At 40.2% G+C, this 15,986-nt stretch overlaps 1 protein-coding gene across 6 annotated transcripts in view; it reads left to right on the top strand.

Moving 5' to 3' along the window:
* Positions 1-15,986, top strand: part of LOC110501686 (M-phase phosphoprotein 8) — a 40,553-nt gene that overhangs the window by 11,912 nt on the left and 12,655 nt on the right. For 3 of the 6 annotated variants that reach the window (XR_002470238.2, XM_021579419.2, XM_021579418.2), the window contains exons 6-8: positions 2,010-2,132; positions 5,448-5,536; positions 13,646-15,884. Coding sequence is in view for 5 of the 6 variants with exons in the window: in XM_021579419.2 (XP_021435094.2) it covers positions 2,010-2,132; positions 5,448-5,536; positions 13,646-15,884 (2,451 nt within the window). In the remaining variant the exon portion in view is untranslated. Of the gene's footprint in view, positions 1-2,009; positions 2,133-5,447; positions 5,537-11,571; positions 12,287-13,645; positions 15,885-15,986 lie in introns of those variants that run through there. The other 3 variants (XM_021579421.2, XM_021579422.2, XM_021579420.2) reach the window with 3 other exon arrangements.

Genomic DNA, 15,986 nt, shown 5'->3' with positions numbered 1-15,986 from the left:
CAGGTACTCAACGCTCTATTGTCCCTCTAATCACTATGACATCAATGTAATTGAAAATCTAATCAAACTCTTCGTGAGAGCACATGAACTCATGTTGCGGCAACATTTCTATAGGCTATGCAATTGTGTGAGAAAACAGAATTTTGATGGCAGCCTCTATTAAAAAGAGGAGGATCCCACCAGCTTTCTTTAAGCTAGGCCTACTATATTTATTTTTCTACTTTCCTAATATTAAGCACATTACTTTGCTTTACAACAGGAGTATAGCCTACCTGGCTTGCTTGAAAATGAACCGTGGGAAAAGCCTCCTCCATTCGCTATTTATGTTCCGACGGGTCCATGATAATTTCACACATATAATACTTATTATACACTACCGTTCAAAAGTTTGGGGTCACTTAGAAATGTCCTTGTTTTTGAAAGAAAATCACTTTTTTTGTCCATTAAAATAACATGAAATTGATCAGAAATACAGTGTAGACATTGTTAATGTTGTAAATGTCTATTGTAGCTGGAAAAGGCTGATTTTTTTTAAATGGATTATCTACAGAACCATTATCAGCAAACACCACTCCTGTGTTCCAATGGCATGTTGTGTTAGCTAATCCAAGTTTATAATTTTAAAAGGCTAACAGCTGAAAACTGTTGCGCTGATTTAAAGAAGCAATAAAATTGACATTTTTTAGACTAGTTGAGTGTCTGAGGCATAAGCATTTGTGGGTTGGATTACAGGCTCAAAATGGCCAGAAACAAAGAACTTTCTTCTGAAACTGTCTATTCTTGTTCTGAGAAATGAAGGCTATTCCATGTGAGAAATTGGCAAGAAACTGAAGATCTCGTACAACGCTGTGTACTACTCCCTTCACAGAACAGTGCAAACTGTCTCTAACAGTAGGAGTGGGAGGCCCAGGTGCACAATTGAGCAAGAGAACAAGTACATTAGAGTGTCTGGTGCCAATAAAATAGGATATACTGTTGTTCACTATATTAATTTGAGGATTTTGATAACTAAAATACATTAGTATTTTCACTTTCTTCTCTTTACAGCAATAACTATTTGCTTTCCAAACTATTTTCCTGTGATTGTATTTTGAAATATTGCAATGTCTGGTTTGGCCTCTTTTCAGACAGTCACAACTCAAAAATAATCTGCCCAAATTGCATACTGCCTTTCCTTCTGACTGAAGGAAATACTATTTAAAATAATCCACACCTTATTTTATTTTTTTAAAGAAGCTAATGATCCAAATCATGCTTTAGTAGCCTATTTTGAATGATTTTATTTCTGTGTGTAGACAGGAGTAGGCTAATTAGGCTATATAATTTGGGCAATTTACTTCAGGAAAAGCTTCCCCTAGTCTTATGGACATGCTGCCTATGCTTGCATATTAAAACGTAGCCGCATGTAACCTCCATTCGCAATTCGAGTGCAGGCTACTGATGACGTTGTTTTGCACACTCCCTCCGAAATCGTTTGGAGAAAATGTCCTATTTTATTTAGCTATGTTCAATTGTATTCTTTGTAGTATAAAATAATGCCACGGAATTCTAAGCAAATCTTGTCTGCTAAATGAGCTAGTGTAGCCCACAGCCATATGGCATAGCCAGATCAGGGCCTAACATCAGGACAACTCAGAATATGCTATTCTGTTCTTCTGAAATAGGCTACATTTTCTTCATATATTTCTTTAGACCTGTCTAAAATAAATAATGGATTTGTTGTGATGGTGTAGGCTATATTAAATTGATTTATTGACTTTTTAAAATGTGGATGTTCCAACTGTCTGCATTAGTGGCTTGTAGGCTATGCGTGGAAACCAGAAGATGCTAAACGTGTTTATTAGAATTAACGGTCAATGAGACCCGCAGTTGTTTGCATGACAATCATCATGGCCGCCACAGCACTACACCTATCCAATCCTTTCAGATCTAGGAGTAGGGGCTGTTTCTGGACAGAGGCCCTCCAAATGGCCATGTGAAATAATACTGATGTGGTTTGTGACTAACAGACAAAGGACAAGCCTCTCTTAACCTTGGAATGGACCTCAACTTGGACTGGATGACACTGGAGGACTTTCAGAAACATTTGAATGGAGAGGATGAGATTCTCTCTGCTCCACCGCTATCTCCCAGTAAGTGTCTACCATAAAATTAGAATACTAGAATGGGAATAAACATTCAAATGGTGGTATAAAAGGTCAGCCATTTTAGTCAGGGAGTTGGTCAACCATGGTTTGCCAGTGCTGTGATAAAAGCTAGCTAACAGACCAGTTTTAGAGGAATGATTACATTAATTTGACAAATTAACTGCCAATATGCCAACATTCCATTCAATCAATGCAGTCAATCTACAGCCATACACTGACTGAAATCAGTTGATTATACAACTTAGACAAGTTGTAAAAGTACTGATTATTGTATTTACATTTTTTAAATGTAACCTTTATTTAAGTAGGCAAGTCAGTTAAGAACAAATTCTTATTTACAATGACGGCCTACACCGGCCAAACCCGGATGACGCTGAGCCAATTGTGCGCCGCCCTATGGCACTCCCAATCATGGCTGTTTGTGATACAGCCTGGAATCGAACCAGGGTGTCTCTAGTGACGCCTCTAGCCCTGTTATATAATAGTACTGAGAAATGTATGGTCTGTTTACATATATTTTGGATGCTATTTATACAGAATATACAGTGCCTTGCGAAAGTATTCGGCCCCCTTGAACTTTGCGACCTTTTGCCACATTTCAGGCTTCAAACATGAAGATATAAAACTGTATTTTTTTGTGAAGACAACAACAAGTGGGACACAATCATGAAGTGGAAGGACATTTATTGGATATTTCAAACTTTTTTAACAAATCAAAAACTGAAAAATTGGGCGTGCAAAATTATTCAGCCCCTTTACTTTCAGTGCAGCAAACTCTCTCCAGAAGTTCAGTGAGGATCTCTGAATGATCCAATGTTGACCTAAATGACTAATGATGATAAATACAATCCACCTGTGTGTAATCAAGTCTCCGTATAAATGCACCTGCACTGTGATAGTCTCAGAGGTCCGTTAAAAGCGCAGAGAGCATCATGAAGAACAAGGAACACACCAGGCAGGTCCGAGATACTGTTGTGAAGAAGTTTAAAGCCGGATTTGGATACAAAAATATTTCACAAGCTTTAAACATCCCAAGGAGCACTGTGCCATTGATAATATTGAAATGGAAGGAGTATCAGACCACTGCAAATCTACCAAGACCTGGCCGTCCCTCTAAACTTTCAGCTCATACAAGGAGAAGACTGATCAGAGATGCAGCCAAGAGGCCCATGATCACTCTGGATGAACTGCAGAGATCTACAGCTGAGGTGGGAGACTCTGTCCATAGGACAACAATCAGTCGTATATTGCACAAATCTGGCCTTTTATGGAAGAGTGGCAAGAAGAAAGCCATTTCTTAAAGATATCCATAAAAAGTGTTGTTTTAAAGTTTGCCAAAAGCCACCTGGGAGACACACCAAACATGTGGAAGAAGGTGCTCTGGTCAGATGAAACCAAAATTGAACTTTTTGGCAACAATGCAAAACGTTATGTTTGGCGTAAAAGCAACACAGCTGAACACACCATCCCCACTGTCAAACATGGTGGTGGCAGCATCATGGTTTGGGCCTGCTTTTCTTCAGCAGGGACAGGGAAGATGGTTAAAATTGATGGGAAGATGGATGGAGCCAAATACAGGACCATTCTGGAAGAAAACCTGATGGAGTCTGCAAAAGACCTGAGACTGGGACGGAGATTTGTCTTCCAACAAGACAATGATCCAAAACATAAAGCAAAATCTACAATGGAATGGTTCAAAAATGAACATATCCAGGTGTTAGAATGGCCAAGTCAAAGTCCAGACCTGAATCCAATCGAGAATCTGTGGAAAGAACTGAAAACTGCTGTTCACAAATGCTCTCCATCCAACCTCTCTGAGCTCGAGCTGTTTTGCAAGGAGGAATGGGAAAAAATGTCAGTCTCTCGATGTGCAAAACTGATAGAGACATACCCCAAGCGACTTACAGCTGTAATCGCAGCAAAAGGTGGCGCTACAAAGTATTAACTTAAGGGGGCTGAATAATTTTGCAAGCCCAATTTTTCAGTTTTTGATTTGTTAAAAAAGTTTGAAATATCCAATAAATGTCCTTCCACTTCATGATTGTGTCCCACTTGTTGTTGATTCTTCACAAAAAAATACAGTTTTATATCTTTGTTTGAAGCCTGAAATGTGGCAAAAGGTCGCAAAGTTCAAGGGGGCCGAATACTTTCGCAAGGCACTGTATGTATAAAACCCCTATAAACTATTTATAATTATATGACAAAATTTTAGGTTGACACTAATTCTGTTACACAATTTCTGATATACAGTTGAAGTCGGAAGTTTACATGCACTTTAGCCAAATACATTTAAACTCAGTTTTTCACAATTCCTGACATTGAATCCTAGTAAAAATTCCCTGTCTTAGGGCAGTTAGAATCACCACTTTTTTTTTTAAGAACAAGCTTCCCACAATAAGTTGGGTGAATTTTAGCCCATTCCTCCTGACGGAGCTGGTGTAACTGAGTCAGGTTTGTAGGCCTCCTTGCATAACGATGGTCATTATAGCCAAAAAATCTGTGTTTGTTTCATCAGACCAGAGGACATTTCTCCAAAAAGTATGATCTTTGTCCCCATGTGCAGTTACAAACCGTAGTCTGGCTTGTTTAATGGCGATTCTGGAATGGTGGCTTCTTCCTTGCTGAGCGGCCTTTCAGGTTATGTTGATATAGGGACTCATTTTACTGTGGATATAGATACTTTTGTACCTGTTTCCTCCAGCATCTTCACAAGGTCCTTTGCTGTCGTTCTGGGATTGATTTGCGCTTTTCGCACCAAAGTACGTTCATCTCTAGGAGACAGAACGCGTCTCCTTCCTGAGCGGTATGACGGCTGCGTGGTCCCATGGTGTTTATACTTGCGTACTATTGTTTGTACAGATGAATGTGGTACCTTCAGCCGTTTGGAAAATGCACAAAGTAGATGTCCTAACTGACTTGCCAAAACTATAGTTTGTTAACAAGAAATTTGTGGAGTGTTTGAAAAACGAGTTTTAATGACTCCACCCTAAGTGTATGTAAACGTCTGACTTCAACTGTATCACATGCCTTTTATTTTCCTGCATAAATAAAATCTGGATTATTCCTCTACTGCCATTAATTCCAATTAGACTGGTTTGGATTTGCCATTTTCACCCCATTCTGGAACTTTGAGGGTTTATGACACAACCCCTCTAGTAAGTTAGTTTAATATGTTGTCTTACCCTCTCTCTCATGTTTTCCCAGATGTCTCTCAACACCGGTTGTACGTGAACCGCTCGCTTCCACACACTATGTACATAGATGTAGACAACTACTGATGTGAATCTGTGTGTCCCTCAGGTGAGCTGCGGGATGCAGTGAAAAGCGGGGATTACATGTCTGTGAAACTTGCACTCAATTCCAAAGAGGATTACAATCTAGACCAGGAGGTACGTTCTGTGTTCTAAATAATATTTTTAGCCCAATCCCAGAGTACCTGTCACCGGCATTCTCCTCCCTGCTTCCCTCCTGTCTTTGGGGATCCCCAACTGTTCCACATATTTATTCAGCACTAACTTTTCACAACTAGTCAAATAAAGATGTTTAACTTTAGTTAAAGTAGCCTATGTGTGTGGTCATACTTGTGAGTTCATTCAAATGAGGACACTCTTCTCACAAGCTTTAGCCTGGTTCTTGGGTTTTGAAACGTTTACATACATTAACCAACTTGGGTGACAACAGATCCGCTTTTAAAGTTTACGTTAACTATTGGATTTACACTACCGGTCAAAAGTTTTAGAACACCTACTCATTCAAGGGTTTTTATTTTATTTCTACTATTTTCTACATTGTAGAGAAATAGTGAAGACATCAAATCTATGGAATAAGACATGGAATCATGTAGTAACCAAAAAAGTGTTAAACAAATCAAAATAGATCTTATATTTGAGATTCTTCAAATAGTCACCCTTTGCCTTGATGACAGGCAGTTAAATTAACAGGTGTACCTTCTTAACAGTTAATTTGTGGAATTTCTTTCCTTCTTAATTAAACTTCTTAGGGATCGATATGACAACAGCCAGTGAAAGTGCAGGGCGCCAAATTCAAAACAATAAATCTCATAATTAAAATTCCTCGAACATACATGTATCTTATACCGTTTAAAAGGTAATCTTGTTGTTAATCCCACCACAGTGTCCGATTTCAAACAGCGAAAGCACCACAAACAATTGTTAGGTCACCACCAACTCACAGAAAAATTCTGCCATTTATCCAGCCAAAGAGAGGAGTCACAAAAAGCACAAAGAGATAAAATTAATCACTAACATTTGATGATCTTCATTAGATGACACTCATAGGACTTCATGTTACACAATACATTTATGTTTTGTTTGATAAAGTTCATATTTATATAAAAAAATCTCAGTATACATTGGCGCGTTACGTTCACTAGTTCCAAAAACATCCGGTGATATTGCAGAAAGCCACATCATTTTACAGAAATACTCATTATAAATGTTGATAAATATAATTGTTAGACATGGAAATATAGATATACCTCTCCTTAACCTTTTTGGGATAGGGGGCAGCATTTTCACTTTTGGATGAATAGTGTGCCCAGAGTGCTAATATATGCATATTATTATTATTATTATTATCATTATTATTGGACAGAAAACATTCTGAAGTTTCTAAAACTGTTTGAATGATGTCTGTGAGTATATCAGAACTCATATGGCAGGCGAAAACCTGAGAAAAATCCAACCAGAAAGTGGGACATCCTGAGGTTTGTAGTTTTTCAAAGCTTGGCCTACCGAAAACACATTGAGATATGGATGAGGTTGCACTACCTAGGGCTTCCACTAGATGGCAACCGTCTTTTGAAACTTGAATGAGGATTCTACTATAAAGGAGGGGCTCATGGGACCTCTGAGTCTGTGGTCTGGCAGAGAGCCTTGGTCTCATGACGCGCGCTCCCGACAGAGTTACCTCTCGTTCCAGTGCTTCTCTGAAGCCAAAGGAATTCTCTGGTTGGAACATTATTGATGTTTTATGTTAAAAACATCCTAACTATTGATTCTGTACATCGTTTGACATGTTTCGAAAGGACTGTAATGGAACTTTTCGAGTTTTTGTCTGGATGAAATGCTCGCGCCTCATGAAGATGGATTACTAGGCTGAACACGCTAACAACAAGTGGCTATTTGGACATAAATTATGGAACTTTTATGGAACAAATCAGTCATTTATTGTCAAACTGGGATTCCTGGGAGTGCCTTCTGATGAAGATCATCAAAGGTAAGTGAATATTTATGGTGTTGTTTCTAACTTGGTTGTTTCCAAAATGGCGGATATTCCTCTGGCTGTTTTGGGTTCTGAGCGCCGTTCTCAGATTAGGCTTTTTCCGTAAAGTTTTTTTGAAATCTGACACAGCGGTTACATTAAGTCTATCTTTAATTCTGTGAATAACACTATCTTTTATCAATGTTTATTATGAGTATTTCTGCAACATCACCGGAAGTTTTGGAATCAAACATTACTGCACGTAAGGCGCCAATGTAAACTAAGATTTTTTAAAAATAAATATGCACATTATCGAACAAAACATACATGTATTGTGTAACATGATGTCCTATGAGTGTCATCTGATGAGGATCATCAAAGGTTAGTGTTAATTTGATCTATATTTCTGCTTTTTGTGACTCCTATCTTTGGCTGGAAAAATGGCTGTGTGTTTTTCAACTTGGCGGTGATCTGACATAATCATATGTTGTGCTTTAGCTGTAAAGCATTTTTGAAATCGGACAAGGGTAGATTAACAAGATGTTTATATTTCATTAGCTGTATTGGACTTGTTAATGTGTGAAAGGTATTTCTAAAAAGTATTTTTGAATTTCGCGTGCTGCCTTTTCAGCGGAAAGTTGTCGAGGGGTTCCGCTAGAAAGGTTAATGCAACCGCTGTGTCAGATTTCAAAAAACCTTACGGAAAAAGCAAACCATGCAATAATCTGAGACAGCGCTCAGAAAAAGAAAAATCTGCCATGTTGGAGTCAACAGAAATCAGAAATAACATTATAAATATTCCCTTATCTTTGACAATCTTCATCAGCATGCACTCCCAGGGATCCTAGTTCCACAATAAATGCTTGATTTGTTCGATAATGTCCATTATTTATGTCCAAGTAGCTACTTTTGTTTTACACATATCCAAACGCTCGTGCAGGTCCATCCGAACGTCGGACGAAAAGTTATATTACAGGTCGAAGAAACTTGTCAAACTAAGTATAGAATCAATCTTTAGGATGTTGTTATCATAAAAGTTCAATAACGTTCCAACCGGAGAATTCCATTGTCTGTAGGAAAGCCATGGAACGCAGGTCGCTATCATGTGAAATGCGCGTGACCAGGACCTGGCTCTCTGCCAGACCACTGACTCAATGAGCTCCCATCCGGCTCCACAACACAGAAGCCTCATTCAAGTTTTTAAAGACGGTTGACATCTAGTGGAAGCCCAAGGAAGTGCAACTTTATCCATATCCCACTGTGTATTCAATAAGGGCTGGGTTGAAAATTGACCAACTTCAGATTTCCCATTTCCTGTTGGGATTTCTTCTCAGGGTTTTTGCCTGCCATATGAGTTCTGTTATACTCACAGACATCATTCAAACAGTTCTAGAAACGTCAGTGTTTTTTATCCAATACTACTAATAATATGCATATATTAGCAACTGGGATTGAGGAGCAGGCCGTTTACTCTGGGCACCTTTCATCCAAGCTACTCAATACTGCCCCTGCAGCCATAAGAAGTTTTAATGCATTTGAGCCAATGGTTGTGTTGTGACAAGGTAGGGGGATATACAGAAGATAGCCCTATTTGTTAAAAGACCAAGTCCATATTATGGCAAGAACAGCTCAAATAAGCAAAGAGAAATGACAGTTCATTACCTTCAGACATGAAGGTCAGTCAATATGGAACATTTCAATAACTTTTAATGTTTCTTCAAGTGCAGTCGCAAAACCCATCAAGCGCTGTGATGAAACTGGCTCTCATGAGGACCTCCACAGGAATGGAAGACCCAGAGTTACCAGCCTTGGAAATTGCAGCCCAAGTAAATACCTCAAGTTCAAGTAAGACACATCTCAACATCAACTGTTCAGAGGAGACTGCGTGAATCAGGCCTACATGGTCAAATTGCTGCACAGAAACCACTACTAAAGGACACCAATAAGAAGAGACTTGCTTGGGTCAAGAAACACGGGAAATGGACATTAGACTGGTGGAAATCGGTCCTTTGGTCTGATGAGTCCAAATTGGGGAGATTTTTTGGTTCCAACCGCCGTGTCTTTGTGAGACGTGGTGTGGGTGAACAGATGATCTCTGCATGTGTATTTCCCACCGTAAAGCATGGAGGAGGTGTTATGGTGTGAAGGTGCTTTGCTGTTGACACTGTCTGTGATTTATTTATAATTCAAGGCACACTTAACCAGCATTCTGCAGTAATACGCCGTCCAATCTGGTGTGGCCTTAGTCCCACTATCATTTGTTTTTCAACAGGACAATGACCCAATACACCTCCAAGCTGTGTAAGGGCTATTTGACCAAGAAGGAAAGTGATGGAGTGTTGCATCAGATGACCTGGCCTCCACAATCCCCTGACCTCAACCAAATTGAGACGGTTTGGGTGTGAGTCAGACCGCAGAGTGAAGGAAAAGCAGCCAACAAGTGCTCAGCATATGCAAGAACTCCTTCAAGACTGTTGGAAAAGCATTCCAGGTGAAGCTGGTTGAGAGTGCCAAGAGTGTGCAACGCTGTCATTCAGGCAAAGGGTTGAAGAATCTCAAATATAAAATATACACTGCTCAAAAAATAACACATCCTACACTAAAATAACATCTTAGATCTGAATGAATGAAATATTCTTAAGTACTTTTTTCTTTACATAGTTGAATGTGCTGACAACAAAATGGATTTGGAATCACACTCAAAATTAAAGTAGAAAACCACACTACAGGCTGATCCAACTTTGATGTAATGTCCTTAAAACAAGTCAAAATGAGGCTCAGTAGTGTGTTTGGCCTCCACGTGCCTGTATGACCTCCCTACAACACCTGGGCATGCTTCTGATGAGGTGGTGGGTGGTCTCCTGAGGGATCTCCTCCCAGACCTGGACTAAAGCATCCGCCAACTCCTGGACAGTCTGTGGTGCAATGTGGCGTTGGTGGATGGAGCAAGACATGTTGTCCCAGATGTGCTCAATTGGATTCAGGTCTGGGGAACGGGCGGGCCAGTCCATAGCATCAATGCCTTCCTCTTGCAGGAACTGCTGACACACACACTCACATACATGAGGTCTAGCATTGTCTTGCATTAGGAGGAACCCAGGGCCAACCGCACCAGCATATGGTCTCACAAGGGGTCTGAGGATCTCATCTCAGTACCTAATGGCAGTCAGGCTACGTCTGGCAAGCACATGGAGCACATATGAGTCCCCAAAATAAATGCCACCCCACACCATGACTGACCCACCGCCAAACCGGTCATGCTGGAGGATGTTGCAGGCAGCAGAACGTTCTCCACGGCGTCTCCAGACTGTCACGTGCTCAGTGTGAACCTGCTTTCATCTGTGAAGAGCACAGGGCGCCAGTGCCGAATTTGTCACTCTTGGTTTTCTCTGGCAAATGCCAAACATCCTGCACGGTATTGGGCTGTAAGCACAACCCCCACCTGTGGACATCGGGCCCTCATACCACCGTCATGGAGTCTGTTTCTGACCGTTTGAGCAGACACATGCACATTTGTGGCCTGCTGGAGGTCATTTTGTAGGGCTCTGGCAGTGCTCCTCCTGCTCCTCCTTGCACAAAGGTGGAGGTAGCGGTCCTGCTGCTGGGTTGTTGCCCTCCTACGGCCTCCTCCACGTCTCCTGATGTACTGGCCTGTCTCCTGGTAGCGCCTCCATGCTCTGGACACTACGCTGACAGACACAGCAAACCTTCTTACCACAGCTCGCATTGATGTGCCATCCTGGATGAGCTGCACTACCTGAGCCACTTGTGTGGGTTGTAGACTCCGTCTCATGCTACCACTAGAGTGAAAGCGCCGCCAGCATTCAAAAGTGACCAAAACATCAGCCAGGAAGCATAGGAACTGAGAAGTAGTCTGTGGTTACCACCTGCAGAACCACTCCTTTATTGGGGGTGTCTTGCTAATTGCCTATAATTTCCACCTGTTGTCTATTCCATTTGCACAACAGCATGTGAAATTTATTGTCAATCGGTGTTGCTTCCTAAGTGGACAGTTTGATTTCACAGAAGTGTGATTGACTTGGAGTTACATTGTGTTGTTTAAGTGTTCCCTTTTTTTTTTTTTTGAGCAGTGTATTTTGATTTGTTTAACACTTTTTTTTGTTGGTTACTACATGATTCCATATGTGTTATTTCAGAGTTTTGATGTCGTCGCTATTATTCTACAATGTAGAAAATAGTAAAAGAAAGAAAAATGCTTGAATGAGTAGGTGGTCTAAAACTTTTGACCGGTAGTGTATATAAGTGTCATAATGCATTACTCAATTAAAACCACTATGTAACTTCTATTCCATAAATGACTGGAAGGTCAGTAGGAATGACTGTGAATGAAAGTTACAGATTGCTGCTTTTAATTACATTTGTGCATAAGTGTAGAACTTTTTTTCATTTTGCAAGTCTCGTTCAAACATGGATACAACTTGATCAACTTATCCACTCTGATCAAGTTATAATGCAGTTTAATAATTAAACATTGCACGTGAGAGCCAGTAATGGCATGCAGAGGTTGAATACCAGGACATCGATTGCGAGGAGAGAATACGACTGCAATACCAGCTGACTGCATCCATTGAGGACCAGTGAGCCAACAAAGGTAAGCAGATTATGCCATTAAACTACTCCGTTATTAATTTAGCCTAATGGATCTACAGATGGTTTTGTAAAGATGTTTGAAGCTTGAATAGGAAAATACAGTTTTAAATTGTTTATTGCATTGGTATAAAAAAAAAATGTCCATCATACTTCATAAATTGTTGTTCCAACTTGATGCCTGGAAATTAATAAATCCAAGCTTTACATTGATTTGAATGTTTTTTTGAGTGATTTTTGCATTTCTAGAGTGATCTAAGGCGGTTATGATCTTCTCATTTACAGACAATGGACATGATGAGCAAAAGGTTAGTTCACAAGAAGCTATAAAATACAACCTTTGCCTCAGGTACAGTAATGCCTTCAGAAAAGTATTCTTGTACCACCGCAGAGCGTGTAAAAATGCTGCTGCGTTTCACTCATCATTATCGACAACAACGAATAGCCCCAAGCTAAAAGGAAAAACAGTTTATTGAGTCAATCATTACAATATTGGTAACACATTTCAGCTTTTGCCATACTGTTGTCTTTGTGTACAATATAAATAATATTAATAGATCAAAGCCTTTGTTCACCATTTTAACAAACTACTGCCATAAGCATGTATTCTGTGGAAAAGCCTTTCTTTACCGTTTCAAATGTACCACTGTTTAACATCTACCATTTTAACAAAACATTTATTTACAAATGACAGGTTACTAATACTTGCCCAGTTACAGTATGCTTTTGTTTGGGTTGTTAATTATAGTCTTCTTTACTTGATGTGCAATTATAAGGACACAATAGTATTATTACGGTCCAATCAGTGTTTTTAAGGACACTTTCATATAAATGTAGTACCCTCCTGCTTTTAAGAGAATGGAAAGAATTATATTTCTCAAACTTACTGCTGCAACTGGTACCTGTTGGGCAAGTACCAGAATTAAGTTGGAAGCTGGGTTTGTTTTTCATTTTCATAGGCTTCCAAACGCTTTAGGATCTTATTCCGGTCTTATTTGTGAAAACACACACACATCACCCCCCATTTGCATGTAACAAAATACAGAATATATGGAGAATTAGAAATAAAGTCACTGGCTAAATGTAGGGCTAGTTGCATGGCATTTTTATTTTCTGTACCTTCCTGGTCTCCATGCAGCATCTCATCTGACATCACAATATTAATTCCTCGTCAGACATATTTACAATGTGAAAACGGTGTAGTTCGCTGCTTAATACAATAAAGCCATAAACTGTTCCTTGAATGAGTCACATGTGGTTTTTATTATGGAAGAATTCAAAGTCTACATGGTTTGGTGCTGTGTAACCATTGCATTGATTCTCGCTTGACTGTGATTAAGGTTTGAGAGCATTGTTGAGGGGCTCCTAGGCAATCATTTGAATGACTCACAATGTGTACCGCACGTGTGTTTTTAATGAGCAATACTATGTGGGTTTCACCCGTATGAAACGGGTCAGAGGACCCCAGATGTCTAGTATGATAGTATAGTTAACCAAATTACTCTTTGCCATAAGTTAAATACTAACTTGCAAAATCTTTGAAGCTACTTGTGCTCCCCCCCCCCCCCCCCCCCCCCCCCCCAAGTTTTACGTCCCACTTTTCATACATTTTAAACAAAATGCATCATAAGGTCTTCTGAATCTTACGTTTACTTGTTCTTTTACAGGCATGCACTGTTGAACAGAAGAGTTTAAGTGGCAAAGAGAAGCATTTAAATGAGGAAAAGAAGAGTTTAAGTGATAATGAAGAGAGGCCTTTATGTGCAGCAGATAATCCTCGCCGCAGAGGAAATCCTCACCGTGAGAGGAGTCCTCTATACAAAGGGAATCATTTACACAAACAAGAGAATCCTTCACACGATGAAGAGAATCCTTCACGCAATGAAGAGAATACTTCATGTGATGTGGTGCAGACTTTATGTGACATGGAGAGAGCTTTATGTGACATAAAGAATTGTGCTGAAGAGAGCAGTTCAAGTGACGACGAGAACAGTTCAGGTGATGAGGTAGAAGGACAAAGACTGGATTCAAATGTCCCTAGTGGGTCAGATCCTCTTCCATCTAAAGCAGAAAGCTCCTGCGATAATAATGTGTCTGAGCAGTCCCTTCAAAAAACCTCACAAGCTAAAAAACCTTCCCGCAAAAAATGTGTGCCACGGAAAGGTACGAGGTCAAACTTACGTTCTAGCACAAAAATGACAGTCAGCACATGTAGTATGACAGATGATGGTAAAAGAAAATGGGACAAAAAGTACTTCTGCCTGTATTGCAATGAACCACACCACAAAATTGCAAGACATTTAGAAAGGATGCACGCAGAAGAAGCAGCTGTCGCTCATGCTATCAGCTTCCCCAAACTCTCCAAAATCAGGTCTCTCTTGCTTGACCAACTCCGTAACAAAGGCAACTATCTACACAACTTGGAAGTTCTTCAAAGTGGAGATGGAGAAATTGTCACAAAGAAAAGACCCTCTTACAATGGTGTTTCTGTGCGTGACTACCTGCCCTGCCAACACTGCTTAGCTTTTTTCAACAAAATAGATTTATGGAAGCATGAGGGCTCATGTAAAGCCAGAAAAGGACCAGATGAAAAGAGGGGAGGAAAAAGAGTGCGGGTCCAGGCTGCGTCCTCTCGACTTCTTCCATTGCCTGTCTACTCTACTGGAGGATGTGAAGAAATAATACACAATATGAATCAAGATGACATTCAATGCCACATCAAAAATGATCCCCTGATATGTAAATATGGCAATGCATTATCTGCAAAGCATGGCCATGCCAAGTCACAGTTTACTTATATTAGTTCAAAAATGAGAGAATTGGCTAGATTTGTACTTACTGTAAATGAGATGGACTGTGGTGTCCAATATCTGCATGAAGTATGTGTACCATCCAAATTTAAATTGGCTGTTCATGCTGCCAGGAAAATGAGTGGTCATGACCCTACCTCTGACAGGTACAAGACCCCATCTCTTGCTTTAAAGATTGGCTATTCCTTGAAAAGAGCTACTGAAATAGCTTTTGGGGAGAGTCGTATGACAGAGGACCGTGAGGCAGAGGCACAAGCCAAAAGATTCATTGAGCTGCTTGAAAACAATTGGAATAACTGTTTTTCCGGTCTGTCCCTGAGTGATGTCCCTCAGTGTGATGAAGTTGATGTGTCTTCACTAACTGAGGATTTGATTAAACTTCAGAAGTTTCTCAAGGTTGCAGAGGACACAGCAAAGAGAGAATTGCTCGAGAGCCCCACCAACGCTGCCTGGAAAAAGCTAAATGAAACTCTTCTTGCCGAAATAGCTCTCTTCAACAGAAAAAGGACAGGAGAGGTTGCGAAAATGCTGTTGGAAACGTACACAAACAGAAAGAAATCTCCAGCTAGTGCAGACATTTTCAATAGCCTCTCAAGGCTGGAACAGGAGCTTGGTGACGACAAACTAACCAGGGTGGAAATAGAAGGCAAAAATGGTAGAACAATGCCGGTCCTACTAACGGCAAGGATGATCTCATCTCTTGAGATCCTAATTGGAAACAGAGACAAAGTTGGTGTGTCAAAGGACAACCCTTATGTCTTTGCACGGAGCCCAGATGCAGCAAGCTACGTCAGAGGGTCTGACTGTTTGAGGAAATTTGCACGTGCGTGTGATGCAAAGAATCCTGAAAGTCTGATCCATGCTACAGTGAGGAAAGAGGTTGCTATCCATTGCCAAATTCTGAACTTAAATGAAAGTGAATTGGATCAGGTGGCAAAATTATTGGGACATGACACCCAGGTCCACAAAGAGTACTACAGACTGTCTGAAAACGCAGCACATCTAGCAGAAATCAGCAAATTGCTGCTTGCAATGGATCAGGTTCCAGTGGTAATTCCAGGGCCATCTGAGGAAAGGATTGTTTCACCTACATATGGTGAGTATCAGTTGCTTTGGAGAGTATTTGGACAACATTTTCATTTTGTTTCAAGGGTTAAATGTTCAGTCGAAAAATCCCAATTAAAGATGTTTTGTGCCA

The sequence above is a fragment of the Oncorhynchus mykiss genome, chromosome 22 (assembly GCF_013265735.2).
Source record: "Oncorhynchus mykiss isolate Arlee chromosome 22, USDA_OmykA_1.1, whole genome shotgun sequence".
Classification (NCBI taxonomy): Eukaryota; Metazoa; Chordata; class Actinopteri; order Salmoniformes; family Salmonidae; genus Oncorhynchus; species Oncorhynchus mykiss.
The sequence above is the reverse complement of the archived record's forward strand: the minus strand, read 5'-3'. Positions and strand labels throughout refer to the sequence as shown.